Here is a 14,458-nt window from a genome sequence, read left to right as displayed (position 1 = left end):
ACATAAACTCAGTTGGCCTTGAGCTTCAGATCCTTCTGCTTCCGATTCTAGGCTGCTGGGCTTAAGTGTGCCTGCTTTTCAAATACCAGGCATTACCCTGCTTGGTAGCACAAGCCTTTAGTACCAGCTAGCATTTGGGTGCTAGAAGCAGAGTGGTCAGGAGCTAGAAGCAGAGTGGTCAGGAACTGAAGTCCAGATTTGGTTGTGTAGGGTGTCTGAGGCCAGCCTGAGGTGTAGGAGAGTTTGGTGCTAGGAAAAAAAAAATTAAAATCAGGACAAATCAACAAACAACGAAACTCAAGACACATGATATATACTTGTTGGGAGACCCAAGTTTTTAAACATGGATGTGACTTTATAGTTTCACACAGCAATTTCTTTGTCAGCTTTAAAAAATTTCCCTAATTAGAGAAATTAAAAAAAAAGATGAAACATTCATTTTTTCCCCCTTGTGGAACAGGAGCAAGTATGACAACAATCACGTTATTAATAACAAGAATGATATCAAACTGGAACTAACCGTCAGCACTCATCCCTTCAGCTGCCTCCCTAGCAACCAGCCAGGACCGTTAATCTCTTCTCGAGTCATTTAACAATCATTTCAGTCAGTGTTGCTGTGATAGTCAAGGATTCTAGTGTTACAGGTGCTTGGCTCTTTTTCTTTTCTTTTTATTTTTTTTTCCATTTTTTATTAGGTATTTAGCTCATTTACATTTCCAATGCTATACCAAAAGTCCCCCATATCCACCCACCCCCACTCCCCTGCCCACCCACTCCCCCTTTTTGGCCCTGGTGTTCCCCTGTACTGGGGCATATAAAGTTTGCAAGTCCAATGGGCCTCTCTTTCCAGTGATGGCCGACTAGGCCATCTTTTGATATATATGCAGCTAGAGTCAAGAGCTCCGGGGTACTGGTTAGTTCATAATGTTGTTCCACCTATAGGGTTGCAGATCCCTTTAGCTCCTTGGCTACTTTCTCTAGCTCCTCCATTGGGAGCCCTATGATCCCTCCATTAGCTGACTGTGAGCATCCACTTCTGTGTTTGCTAGGCTCCGGCATAGTCTCACAAGAGACAGCTACATCTGGGTCCTTTCAATAAAATCTTGCTAGTGTATGCAATGGTGTCAGCGTTTAGATGCTGATTATGGGGTGGATCCCTGGATATGGCAGTCTCTACATGGTCCATCCTTTCATCTCAGCTCCAAACTTTGTCTCTGTAACTCCTTCCATGGGTGTTTTGTTCCCAAATCTAAGGAGGGGCATAGTGTCCACACTTCAGTCTTCATTCTTCTTGAGTTTCATGTGTTTAGCAAATTATATCTTATATCTTGGGTATCCTAAGTTTGGGGCTAATATCCACTTATCAGTGAGTACATATTGTGTGAGTTTCTTTGTGAATGTGTTACCTCACTCAGGATGATGCCCTCCAGGTCCATCCATTTGGCTAGGAATTTCATAAATTCATTCTTTTTAATAGCTGAGTAGTACTCCATTGTGTAGATGTACCACATTTTCTGTATCCATTCCTCTGTTGAGGGGCATCTAGGTTCTTTCCAGCTTCTGGCTATTATAAATAAGGCTGCTATGAACATAGTGGAGCATGTGTCCTTCTTACCAGTTGGGGCATCTTCTGGATATATGCCCAGGAGAGGTATTGCTGGATCCTCCGGTAGTACTATGTCCAATTTTCTGAGGAACCGCCAGACTGATTTCCAGAGTGGTTGTACAAGCCTGCACTCCCACCAACAATGGAGGAGTGTTCCTCTTTCTCCACATCCACGCCAGCATCTGCTGTCACCTGAATTTTTGATCTTAGCCATTCTGACTGGTGTGAGGTGGAATCTCAGGGTTGTTTTGATTTGCATTTCCCTGATGATTAAGGATGTTGAACATTTTTTCAGGTGTTTCTCTGCCATTCGGTATTCCTCAGGTGAGAATTCTTTGTTCAGTTCTGAGCCCCATTTTTTAATGGGGTTATTTGATTTTCTGAAGTCCACCTTCTTGAGTTCTTTATATATGTTGGATATTAGTCCCCTATCTGATTTAGGATAGGTAAAGATCCTTTCCCAATCTGTTGGTGGTCTTTTTGTCTTATTGACGGTGTCTTTTGCCTTGCAGAAACTTTGGAGTTTCATTAGGTCCCATTTGTCAATTCTCGATCTTACAGCACAAGCCATTGCTGTTCTGTTCAGGAATTTTTCCCCTGTGCCCATATCTTCAAGGCGTTTCCCCACTTTCTCCTCTATAAGTTTCAGTGTCTCTGGTTTTATGTGAAGTTCCTTGATCCACTTAGATTTGACCTTAGTACAAGGAGATAAGTATGGATCGATTCGCATTCTTCTACACGATAACAACCAGTTGTGCCAGCACCAATTGTTGAAAATGCTGTCTTTCTTCCACTGGATGGTTTTAGCTCCCTTGTCGAAGATCAAGTGACCATAGGTGTGTGGGTTCATTTCTGGGTCTTCAATTCTATTCCATTGGTCTACTTGTCTGTCTCTATACCAGTACCATGCAGTTTTTATCACAATTGCTCTGTAGTAAAGCTTTAGGTCTGGCATGGTGATTCCGCCAGAAGTTCTTTTATCCTTGAGAAGACTTTTTGCTATCCTAGGTTTTTTGTTATTCCAGACAAATTTGCAAATTGCTCCTTCCAATTCGTTGAAGAATTGAGTTGGAATTTTGATGGGGATTGCATTGAATCTGTAGATTGCTTTTGGCAAGATAGCCATTTTTACAATGTTGATCCTGCCAATCCACGAGCATGGGAGATCTTTCCATCTTCTGAGATCTTCCTTAATTTTTGGCTCTTTTTCTACATTGATAGCCTAGTCTGATTTTTTTTTTTAGTCATGCATTATGCTAAATCAAGATTATCTATTTGAAAAAAAAATCAAATTACAGCTATTCTAGAAGCCACTTTGACTTTCAGAAATGGCAAATAACAATAATGTTTAGTAAGATTTTAAAATGGTACATATTGTTCCAAACATACTGTTAATAATGTGAAATACTAGCCGGGCAGTGGTGGCACATGCTTTTAATCCCAGCACTTGGGAGGCAGAGGCAGGTGGATTTCTGAGTTCGAGGACAGCCTGGTCTACAGAGTGAGTTCCAGGACAGCCAGGGCTACACAGAGAAACCCTGTCTCGAAAAACCAAAAAAATAAAATAAAATAATAATGTGAACTACTATACTATACTACTATACTACACTACACTACACTATACTATACTATACTATACTATACGTATCAGACACAAAGCTGTTACAGTAATGACTTAGTTATTGTTCTCTTGCTGTGAGGAGACACCTTGGAAAAGGTAACTTGGAAAAGGAAGCATGTAATTGGCGTCTTGCTTGCAGTTTTGGAAGGTTAGCCCTTGAGCATCCTGGTGGATCTATGGCAGCAGGCAGCCAGGCATGGCACTGGAGCAGTCGCTGAGAGCTCTCATCTGATCTTCCAGTTACAGGCAGGGAGAGAGAGAGAGAGAGAGAGAGAGAGAGAGAGAGAGAGAGAGAGAGAGAGAGAGAGAACACTGAGCCTATTGTGGGCTTTTGAAACCTCAAAGCCTGTCCCACTGACAAATGTCCTTCAAGAAGGCCCACCTCCCAATCCTTCCCCAAACGGTTCCTCCAGTTGTGAACCAAACATTCAAATATACAATCCCACGGAGGCCATTTTTCATTTGCTGCCCCACCCCAAATGATTTAGTCATCTTAATTTTAGCAAAATGGTCTAGAAAAATCCATTTAAACAAGTCTTTGATGTCTGGCAAGCAAAAGCACGGCCACACGTAGCCATTGTTCATCAGGTTGTAAGTTAATACTCTATGTGGCAAGATTTGGCCTCTTACTCCATGTTAAATATTGGTGAGAACTGTGGCCCACTGTTAATTTCCCATAGCCACCGAGCTTCTTAAGTCTCAAGCTGCAACTCCTATGATCTAGGAACTCCCACATGGTTCATTTGTCTATAAGGTCTATTAATGAGGTGTGGGGATTTCAGTTGCCACCATGACAACCAAGATGTGCTTATTGCTTGTTTCTATTTCCTAGATACAGAAGGGTGGAAGGAAGCATCATTCTCTCTGGCCGCTGTTTTACTATTAAAACCTGGTAGTTGTGGACATTTAGGCAGACATCGTGTGACCAGCCTGATTACAAGATATAAATAGTCTGATAAATAGTTTGCGTAGAGGCAGTAAAATATGTCACAACCTACACATTAATTTGTAGTAATTTTTTTATTTAAAATATTTTTCTCTGTGTTCTATGTTATTCTTACAAGCCTATAATCTTGTTGTCCATTTTATAAGTCGTATGTGTGTGTGTGTGTTGCTGGGGTTTAAAGCCAGGACCTTGTACAATCTAGGCAAGCAGACTATCACTGAACTACAAGTCCACTCCTATAATAGAATTTTAATATTTTCTGTTTCTATGGGTGCAATTTTGTTAAGTGAGTAGGTATTTTTTGTGAAGATAAAAATATTTACATACCTTTCTTGTAGGTGTTTTCTCTCATCAGTAGTATTATTAGCAGTATTTACCATAGTTTATGATTCGCAAGACCTGAAAATTTAAATTGGTATAAGAAAAAGTTCTTAACTTCAGGCTACATATGATGTAGCTGAAGAGATTAGCATGTAAGACAGTGAAAGGGATACTATGGTGCCAAGTGGGGTGTTTGAGAGGAAAGATATCATTGTGTCAGGCTCTATGATAGTGTACACACACATGCAGGCAAAACGTCCACATCTATAATAAAGCAGAACACATTCTATAGACTTAGTTTTCAATTTGAGAACTACACACACATACACAAAATATGTATGAATGTTCACATTCACAGAGCTGAAGATGTTTTCGAAAGTAACTGTAACACATAGCACTGGGGACTGCACACACCAGACACATTCAGTATCAAGCCAGCAAAAATTCCAGCATGAATAGTGTGTGTGTGTGTGTGTGTGTGTGTGTGTTATGAATTGGCAGTTTGTGGCTTCTGGATAAGAAAGGATCAGTCTTCCTCAGGGATGTGTAATTTTGGTATTGTGAACTTTACTTTGCAATACCTTTGGCCCTTGTTTCGATCACTTTGGGTAACGACATTCCAAACATCAGTTTGCATTTTAAGTAAAAATTAAGCGTGGTATATAGTCTTTGCCAGAAGTCAACACTTGCAGATTTTCGGAGGATGTTTGAAGGAACCGGTAGGATGTTCAAGGTGGTAGTCTGAGGTTGGAGAGGAGAAGGCAGTCTTTACAGAAACGAGGAGGGAGGACGCTGCAGCAAGAGGGAGGAGTGTCAGACTTTTATCAACTCTTTAAATACAAGGGAACAGAGGCAGATGGGAGGGTGGAGAACCAAGGCCGTCCTTCTTGAGGCGACAGAAGTCTCCTCAAACCCATCGAGCCTCGGTGGAGGGTGCGGCGAGCTCCCCAGGAGGTTCTGAGCACCTGAGCTAGAGTCGGCAGGTCCAACCAAGTACTCTGCGACTCGTTCGCCGCGCTCACCTCCGCCGGAGCCCCGCCCCCAGTAGCCCCGCCCCCAAGCGCGCTCCCGTCTCGAGCTCCAGGAGCACGCGCATTACGCACGCCCCGCCCTCAGGTGCATTCAGGGGCGGGCAGGGGGCGTGTCTCCGGCGGCGCGCGCGGCTCTCTCGGCGTAGCGGGGCGGCGGGCACGCGCGCGCTCGGCCTCGCGGACCGCGTCTCCGCGCAGAATTTCCGAGCTCCGTCACTTACCGCGGTCGCGGTCGCCGCAGGTAAGCTCGCGGCTTGGGCCTGACAGCGCTGCGGCTGCGACGCCGGGGTGAGGAGACGCCGAGGCCCGCGGCGCTCGAGGTCGCTCGCCATTCGTGTCTGCGGAGAGAGGTGACGCGGCGGCGGGGACGGGGCATGGACCGTGGAGATGGCCGAGCAGCTAGGGAATGAGGAGAGGGGAGGGTGTGGCGGGCCGCGGGGAGCCGGAGGATGCTGGCGGGTGGCGGGCGCTGACAGGGATCCCTGGGCTAGCGACATCCTCAGAACTTCTAGAGAGGCAGAAGGAAAAGAAAGGACAAACCGAAATTAAATAAAAGCCCAAACCAAACCGAAGTCAGTTTTCCCCCTGAGGGCTCAGGAGCATCGCCCTACTTGGGGCGCAGATCGGGTAGCGGATCATGTGTGACCAGAGGACTCGGGGTGAGAGGAAAAGCCGCAGAGCTCGTGACACGGTTTTGGGGTTGAAAATAATCTGAATTCCCCAAACATAGCTAACGAAGATTCCCAGGCGCGGAAAGGTTTCAGGGAGGAGGAGAAAGCGAGGTCCATGGGGGACAGCGGCCTCTGGGGCAGTCGGAGTTGAGGATTTTCGCCCCAGCTCTCTAAAAGCTTCGCTTTACGTTTTCAAAGAATCAAGTCTGAGGACAAAAATTAAGGACATTCTGGAGCCCCAGATGAGGTTAGATCCTGGCTCAGAGCCAGGGTCAGTATTACTTCATCTTGACAGCTGCTCTGAGGTTGGAGATGGTACTCTGTGTGGGAAATATGGGTCTTAAAGAGGTTAAATAACTTTATTAAGGTCCCAGCTGGGGAAAAAAATGAGGTACTGAGATTCTCCCTCTGAGATTCCAGACTCTCTAATCCTGGTGCTTTCCTCACTCTATTTTATGTTTGCCCAGAGAGCATTTTTATGTCTCGTCAGAGAAGACTCAATAGATAAGAACATTATGAGAACACTTTGTGTGTGTTTATCCTGAAAGCAGATTTAAGAGACAGTGATCTTTGAATGTGGGTCATTTAGGCAGATGTGTCCTTGATAATGCAAAACTTCAAATTCTATTAAACATAGGGAACTCTTAAATTTTGCATAAATTTATTAATATGTTCGTTACATGCCAGGTAATCATTTTGTTCCTAAAGTTCCTAGATGAATATAGTATGTAATGTCTGCCATTGAGTTTAATTGAAAGAGTAATTATATAAAAGCAACTCATACTAATATAAATTGTAGTCCTCATTAGTGTGTAGATTACACTGGAAATAGTTTTAAGTGCAAACTTAAAACTTTTATACAGTGCAAACTTTATACTTTTATAAACATTATATATAAAGAAAACTATTAGCTGACTTGCCATATGGGTACTGTTACATCGTTTTCCTCCAGCAAGGCGTTCTGTCATAAAACTTAGGTCAAACTTTACTGGCATTAGTATCTTGCTTTATGTCACTACTTTTGGTAAATTTTAAAAGATCAGCGAAGAAAGCGTTTATGATGCCTTCTGTTAAATTTAAAGGTTTATTATACCCATTATGAAGCCAGTAAAATAGCTGGATAGGTTTCTCTTTCAGTGCATTGCTAGACAGATTAGCAGCTCTTTTCAAAAAATTAAATCTTAATTTAAAAGTATAGTTAAACTGGATGGCATTTACGTTTCTGTGGTTTAGAGTTCTCGGGGGAATGGCAGCCATGCACGTTGTTTAACATGTAAATTATTGGAGGCCCAGATGTCAGCGAGTGGTTGGAGTGGTGGAGCCGTTTCTTTGGATTGTTTCTGTTTTCTCACTGAAGTAGGAATCCAGATTGCAGTTTGTAGGTGATGGTGGAGATGGAGATGGAGGGGTTTTGAGGATTGAGGCAGTCAGTGGACTTCTAAAGTGTGAAGCATCTCCCTTGGGTGTAGAGGTACAGAGGAGGAGTGGGGTGCCACTTGGGGTGTTCCATATCGCATACAAGGCATTCCACACTCTGTTGTCAGTTTCGTCTGTACATTGCTGCCCAGGGCGTACACCCGTGCTCTGCCACATTCCAGGGTGGCATCTGCCTCCACCGGGTTGTGGATAGCTCTCTTCTTCATTTTACATAGATCTTGTCTTTTGGGAATTCAGCATCTCCATAGTTTTCTCTCTGCTTAGAAATTCTTTCCTAACTCTTTCCCTCAACTGGAATTACACTATTACATTTAATTTGATTTACATTAAGTTAGTGATAGGAGGATCCTTTTTTTTTTTTTTTTTCTGGTTCGCGCAGACATTCTTTAGAACGTGTTAGAAAAGTGACCTAGCGTTTCCACTTGTGTCCCTCTCCTACAACTGATGAAAGGAGTTAGTGAATCTTTTTGGATGAAGAGTAAGGAAGTAAGTCACCTAGGCTTTGAAGACTGAGTAGATTCTGTCTCTGCTTAAATTTGCCCTCATAGCACCAAGTGGTCCCAGACAACACAGGTATGAAGCAGCACGGGTGTGTTCCAACACAACGTCATACGATGTAAGGAGACCCGAGGTTTGAACTTTATATTTTCACCTGTCATAGTTATTGCTATTTGTTTTTTTTCCCCCCAACACTTAAAAACATGTGGATATTTGCTAGGAGGGTGGATATCTGGGAGTTGGCAGCCATCAGGAGCTTCACAGTGAAACCTGGACTCATTCTCCCTCCCCCATCCCACCCCCACACGTTGCTAACTCGCGGAAGATGTAGAGCAAGGCGTGGGCCGGATATGGACACCACTACCTCTTCCATCTTAGCTTTCAGACTCTTAATCTGTAAGGACTCTCAGAAAGAGGCTTGAGAAAGGAAACTGTATTAAGATAATTACCATTGGTGGTGTCAGAGAAACAAACAGAAATAAGGCACTTAGTTTTCATTAAGGATCTTACCGGTTAGGGTCAACATGAAGACATAAAAATGATAATACACTGTGTTCACTAATTACAGTTAGATGTTCTTAGAATAAAGGGGAATAAAGCAGTGGTAATTAGCTTTGCTTGAGTTGGCCAGAAATGACCTCAGTCATCTTTTGGAAACGCAGAACATATTTTCAGTTGAGAGCCTTTGCAAGAATCTCAAACGTGCTAAGAAGATCATTGACCATATCAGATCAGTAAAGAGCTCTGAATGTAAAGATTGCTCAGCTTTTTAAAAAATATAATATGATATTACTTCATACCTCATAGAAGTGAAACATGGATTTCAAAATGGGCTCTACATAATACATTTTAGTTTCCAGGTGAATTTTCCTCTTACAAAATAAAATGGCATTGTTTATTCCAAAATATTTGATACATTGTTGCCAAAAATGCTCTACAGAGGTAGTGGTAATTTAGATAAGGTAGAGATTTTTTTTTAAATGAAGAATCTCTTAAAAGCACATTTTTAAACAAAGGCAATTAATAAAACGATGGGATAATCTTACATTTAAAAAGATACCTTGTAACTTTCAGATTTCTCAGTTAGCAAACATTCGCAGTCCGATGAGATGGCTCAGTAGTACTTGGCGACCAAGCCTACAGCTCTTGAGTTCAGTCCCTTAAGCCCACACGGGGAAGGGGAGAGCCAGCTCCCAGCACGTGGACACACAGACATTCTCACAGAGCAACTAAATATGAGACACACGTAGTAAATAACGTTTTCACATTTCTTCTCATTTTCTGGTATTTGGCTTGTGAAATAATTCAATGCTTTTTTTTCTTTTTTAACTCGATTACTTCTATATTAGGCAAGAAAGGTTACTTTAGTAGGCTTTTAGATTTTCTTTTGACACTTTGTTAGTGTCCTTGTCACCTCTGTCATGCTTTACTAACTTGAATGGATAGAAGCTCAAAAATATTGGAATGTAATATCTTCCACGCTGTTAGACCTGCCCTTCACTAATAAAGCTATGGAGTCACGACCAGTCATCACAGTGATTTCTGTGTGTTCATCTGTAAGGGACTTCGCACTTCGTTGTTTTCTTCTCTTTGTTCTTTCTCGTCATCCTCTTCCGTTCTGGTGGAATCTCATGATTTAGTTTTATTTACTTCTGGTTTACCAGTTTGTCTTTAGTGGCCGGTGACACTGTTTATAGAGGTTCTCTATAGCGCACTGTTTCTGCTAACTTCATTTCCATTAGTTTTTTTTAATTTACCCTATAGTTCTTCCGGTAATGTGATATTGTTTATCATTCATTTATTGGCTCTACTACTTTTGTATGTAGTATTGATCAACATCTATAATTAACCGCTTGCCTTGTTCCAGGATTTCAGTTTTCCATGTACCAATTCATTTAGTCATTTTAGGGACCCCAAGTAGGCACTGTAATTGTTTTACCGATGGCAAATGGAGGCAAAACAGTTGAATAACTTTTCTAACATCTCATAGCTGTGAAATGACAGAGGCAGAATTTGTGCTCGGTGGTTTGATTATAGAGGTCACATTCTTAGGCACTGTACTATACCACTGCTTCACTATACTAGAAACAGCTATATTTGCTGATTTTGTTGCCTCTGTTGTGTTGGTTAAGATGCTTTTTGTTGAAGAAAATAATTATGGGAAGCATTACCCCAAGGAAGAAAAAAAAAACATAATAATTGAGCATAATAAGAACTTCCTATTAGGGGCTGGAGCATTGGCTCAGCTGTTAAGAGCACTGGCTGTTCTTCCAGAGGTCTTGAGTTCAGTTCCTAGCAACCACACAGAGGCTCACAAGCATCTGTGATGGGATCCAGTTCTCTCTTTTGGTGTACATGAAGATAGCATACTCATATACATAAAACAGATCTTAATATATAACACATACACACACATATGTATGTATGTATGAATGAAAGAATTTCCCATTAGGAGAAAACCCAATGGCAGAAAAGTGACATTGTCATAGATGTTGTCTTTAAGGTAAATTTAGTTCCTATCACTTTTCAGCCTCTGGTCTCCTGATTAAAAGTTCCATAGTGCTAGAAGAAAATATAATAAATGCAACTCAAGGGGTAGTTGTAGGGAGGGAATGGAATTAAGGATATATTTGTTGTGGAGATGGATGGGTGGGAAATTTGATTTAGGGTTTTTTTTTTTATTAGTTATTTATTACTATTATTGGCTGACCTGGAACTCACTGTGTAGTTCAGGCTTGTCTCCAACTCAGACAACCGCCCGCCCGCCCGCCTGCCTCTGCTGGGATTAAAGACAGGGTCCACATACTCACTCTGGATTCATTTTTGTTTTAAAAAGTTCTCACCAGCTGTGAAGTGAATAGCTAGGCTGGTGAACTTCAGACAAGAGACTCAAATTTGAATTCGGGCAAAAGTTCAAAGAAGTAATAATATGAATAGATTTATTCTGTGGAGGATTTGCTGTCTAAAACTGAAGTGTTAAACATTCAATTTGAATTAATAATGCAGTGGTATTCAGTAAGTCGTGTTTTGGCAGACAGCATGGGAACGTTCATGCTGAGTTGGTTGATGTTTCTGTTTGTTTTGTAGCAAATTACCTTTGCATAAATGTGTTTGTTCTTTTTATTTTTCTTTGTCTTTTTATTAGTAGTATTTTGGCCCAAAGATGATTATCAGTGTACTCTTGCTTGCTTTTGTTGTGCTGTTTCTAGTTCCTTTCTATACCTTTATAATATGTTATGGTTACATATCAGTGACAAAGTAAAAGTTGTCATTTCATTGTTAATTTTAGAAGTTCTAGTCCAACCACTGTTCTCTGCACATAAAAAGTTAATTTTTAATAGTGAACATTTACTCTGGAGAAGACAAACTGCTTCTAAGAAGTTCTTTGCTTTTTAAGATTGAAGTGGACGTGGTCAGAACCTGGAGCAGATTGTCTTTGTTTGGAGAGGCCTCAGATCAGTGGCCTCCGTTGTGTAGGTTCATGTCAAACAAGGCGTCAACAGTTACTCTGGAAGGTTTAACAAGAAAACCTGGGTTTTTGTTTGTTTTGTTTTGTTTTGTTTTGTTTTTGTTGTTGTTGTTTTTGTTTGCTTTGTTTTATCAATTTTAACAATTTCAAGAAAAAAATATTTAACACACTTCAGTCATGTTCTGCTCATTGTCTTCCCTTAGTTTCTTGCCCTTCCATCAAACCCCTTCCTAATAAGACCTTTCTTATTTTTGTGTTTAAACAAACAAACAAACAAACAAACAAAAACCAGAAACAAAAAACTTTATTTTTGTGGCACACTGCATATAATTCAAGCTGCCTGCCTGAGCATGGGTGAAACGGTGGGGGCTTTTGTACTTTCGTAAGGAAAATGGCCACACCACTGCAGAATGGGATACCCCCTCCCCTGCATGAACTGTTTATGGCTCCTCAGGGAGGGGTGTGGTCCCCCTAAGCAGATAGTCACACTATTCTAAGGGCATAAACATAGTTATTTAGAAGGCAGTTTGAGACACACATCATGTCCTTTTAGCAAAAACAACTGTAGTTGTTTTCCCTCTGAGGCCCAAGATTTCCCTAGGTGCTTTTGATGGGTTTACAGTGTCAGGTGTGAATTCCCTTCTGGTATGGATTTCATGCCCCTTAGAAAGTGACTGCTTACGTCTGAAACAGCCTTGCCACTCTGCGCCAGTTATGCCATTGTCACGCGTTTGGCTAGCTGGTAGGGTTGCAGGCAGGGTCTGCAGCTGTGTGATTTTATTGGCAGTTTTACCCCAGCACTCTGAGGGCTAGCCATCAGCGAGGGGAAAGGAGGGCGGGTTTCCAGTCTATTTTCAAATTGATTTCTCTCTGTCTCCCAGAAGATCACTACCTACTTTGACGTTTTTGTCAGATAATTCTAAAATTTGTGGGTAGGAACTTTAGTCCTTCAGATCTTAGCCAACTACTTCCCATCTTTCAGCAAACACCTTTTGCTGTTGTTTGTGCCAGACTGAAGGAAGCCACATAAGTGATTCCTTCCCATGGTATGAGAGTGTCCTAAGACCAGCAAAGTCTATAAAGCAAAGAGAGCGCATACGCAAATGTGTAACGTCTTCAGAGCCTGATTTTATCTCTGTCTGTGTCTTATGTCAGGCCTTCATTCCTGCTCCGACTTTGCCACTTTAGCGTTGATTCTTAGTCCATGTTAGTTAATTCATTTGCTTATCATTTTTATTGCACTGTGATAGCTGTGTAAAATAAGGACTTTCTAATGTGGAGATGATGACTCTGGCCCACCAAGAGCCATCTACTACTCCATAAATAAATCATTTCCTTTTTCTTATTAAGCTGGGCTTGTTTGAATCTTTGGTCTGACATCACCGGCACGGTTTGAAGGCAGATGCTGTGCTTCTATGGTTTATGCAGCACTGTCATTTTGACAGTGGGATGGATTGGCCATTCGCCAAGTCATATGGGGTTGTTTGCAGAATGAGGCAAGCTCTTAACTTTGTGGAGGCTGTGGCTGGCTTCCTTTGGTGGGCTGTGGAGGTGTTTAGGTTTGGGCTGTAAGTTTCTCCCCACGTTCTGGGACCGTGTCTTCGTTTGATGAAATCTATATCCTGGAGCTCCTTGTTTGATCTGCTCTCCCTGTTTTCTCCTCTGCTCTGGCTGCTGCTTTGGTCCTCTAGTGAGAAGGTTCCTTGCGCCACTTAACTTACACAGTGATAAGTACTCCTCAGGACCCAGTGGTAGGAGAGGAATGTACAAAGAACAGTGGGGAAGAACGGGAATTGGCCCAGCTTGCTTAGACTGTAGCCCCACCAAACAGAGAGGACAGCTGTCTTCGTTGTTTTGCTGCATTAGGCTTTCATTACTAGAGTGGGTGTGGTACTGCCACCCAGGGGAGTTTTCAGGGTAAAGACATGGACAAGAACGGAAAGGAATAAAACAAACTGGACACTTCCACGTCTTCTTGAGTAGTGAGACTAAGTTTTTCTTGAGTCAGAATTATAAGTTAACTTCTTTTTTTGGGGGGGGGGGGGGTTCGAGACAGAGTTTCTCTGTAGCCCTGGCTGTCCTGGAACTTACTCTGTAGACCAGGCTGGCCTCGAACTCAGAAATCCACCTGCCTCTGCCTCCCGAGTGCTGGGAATAAAGGCGTGCACCACCACGCCCGGCATAAGTTAGCTTCTTAAGACGTTTCTGTAGTGCCCACTTCTCCATGCTCAGTTTGAGGGATCCCTAAGGAGAAACAGTGGTAAGCTCACTGCTGGCTTGGGGGCTGTTTCAGATTTTGACATTGCCCTGTGTCACATGTCACTGTACACTCTTTAGTGTTGCCAGATTGCTCTGACGTATTCTGTACACATCTGAGAGATGGCTTGTAGCATGCTTAACTTCATTTTACCTGGGAAGGAAGACATGTAAGTCATTGCCATTATATAACACATGTGCTTTACTGTGTTGACTGTAGTTCAGGGTTCCTTTGTTTTCCTTTTAGTAAACTGACCTAGAAAACATGGCTACTGCAATTAGGGATGTGGGAGTTTGGAGACAGACCAGAACACTTCTACTGAAAAATTACCTAATTAAATGCAGGACTAAAAAAAGTAGTGTTCAGGTAAGTTAAAAATATTTGTTATCATGTCTTAATTAAAAATATTTGTTATCATGTCTTCTTATACTTTGTTTTGCTTTGATGTGTTCTACTTTTAAGAGACAGCTCTGCTGAAAATATTTTGATTATAATTTTATTTTCTTCAGGGTTTTTAATAAAGCAACAGCATATTGTATTGGTTATGATAGCGAGATCTGATAGCAAATGTCTCACAGCGTAGCAGGGACTCCTCAGTGCC

General features: G+C 41.9%; 1 protein-coding gene and 1 long non-coding RNA gene across 4 annotated transcripts in view; one reads left to right on the top strand and one right to left on the bottom strand.

Annotated features, from left to right (window-relative positions):
* Positions 1–3,354: 3,354 nt before the first annotated feature.
* Gm39445 lies at positions 3,355–5,522 on the bottom strand. The gene is made up of 3 exons (XR_880289.1): positions 5,076–5,522; positions 4,501–4,572; positions 3,355–3,455 (listed from the first exon to the last, which is right to left on the bottom strand). It is a non-coding gene; the product is annotated as a predicted gene, 39445 (long non-coding RNA).
* Positions 5,523–5,636: 114 nt separating this feature from the next.
* Abca5 (ATP-binding cassette, sub-family A (ABC1), member 5) overlaps positions 5,637–14,458 on the top strand; it is a 68,355-nt gene continuing 59,533 nt past the window's right edge. Inside the window, exons 1-2 of one of the 3 annotated variants that reach the window (XR_001779961.1) lie at positions 5,637–5,875; positions 14,104–14,223. Coding sequence is in view for 2 of the 3 variants with exons in the window: in XM_006533065.4 (XP_006533128.1) it covers positions 14,122–14,223 (102 nt within the window). In the remaining variant the exon portion in view is untranslated. The remainder of the gene's footprint in view (positions 5,876–14,103; positions 14,224–14,458) is intronic. The other 2 variants (XM_006533065.4, NM_147219.2) reach the window with 2 other exon arrangements.

This window comes from Mus musculus, chromosome 11 (genome assembly GCF_000001635.26).
Source record: "Mus musculus strain C57BL/6J chromosome 11, GRCm38.p6 C57BL/6J".
Taxonomy (NCBI): domain Eukaryota; kingdom Metazoa; phylum Chordata; class Mammalia; order Rodentia; family Muridae; genus Mus; species Mus musculus.
Note: the sequence above shows the minus strand (reverse complement) of the source record. Positions and strands in the feature narration are given on the sequence as shown.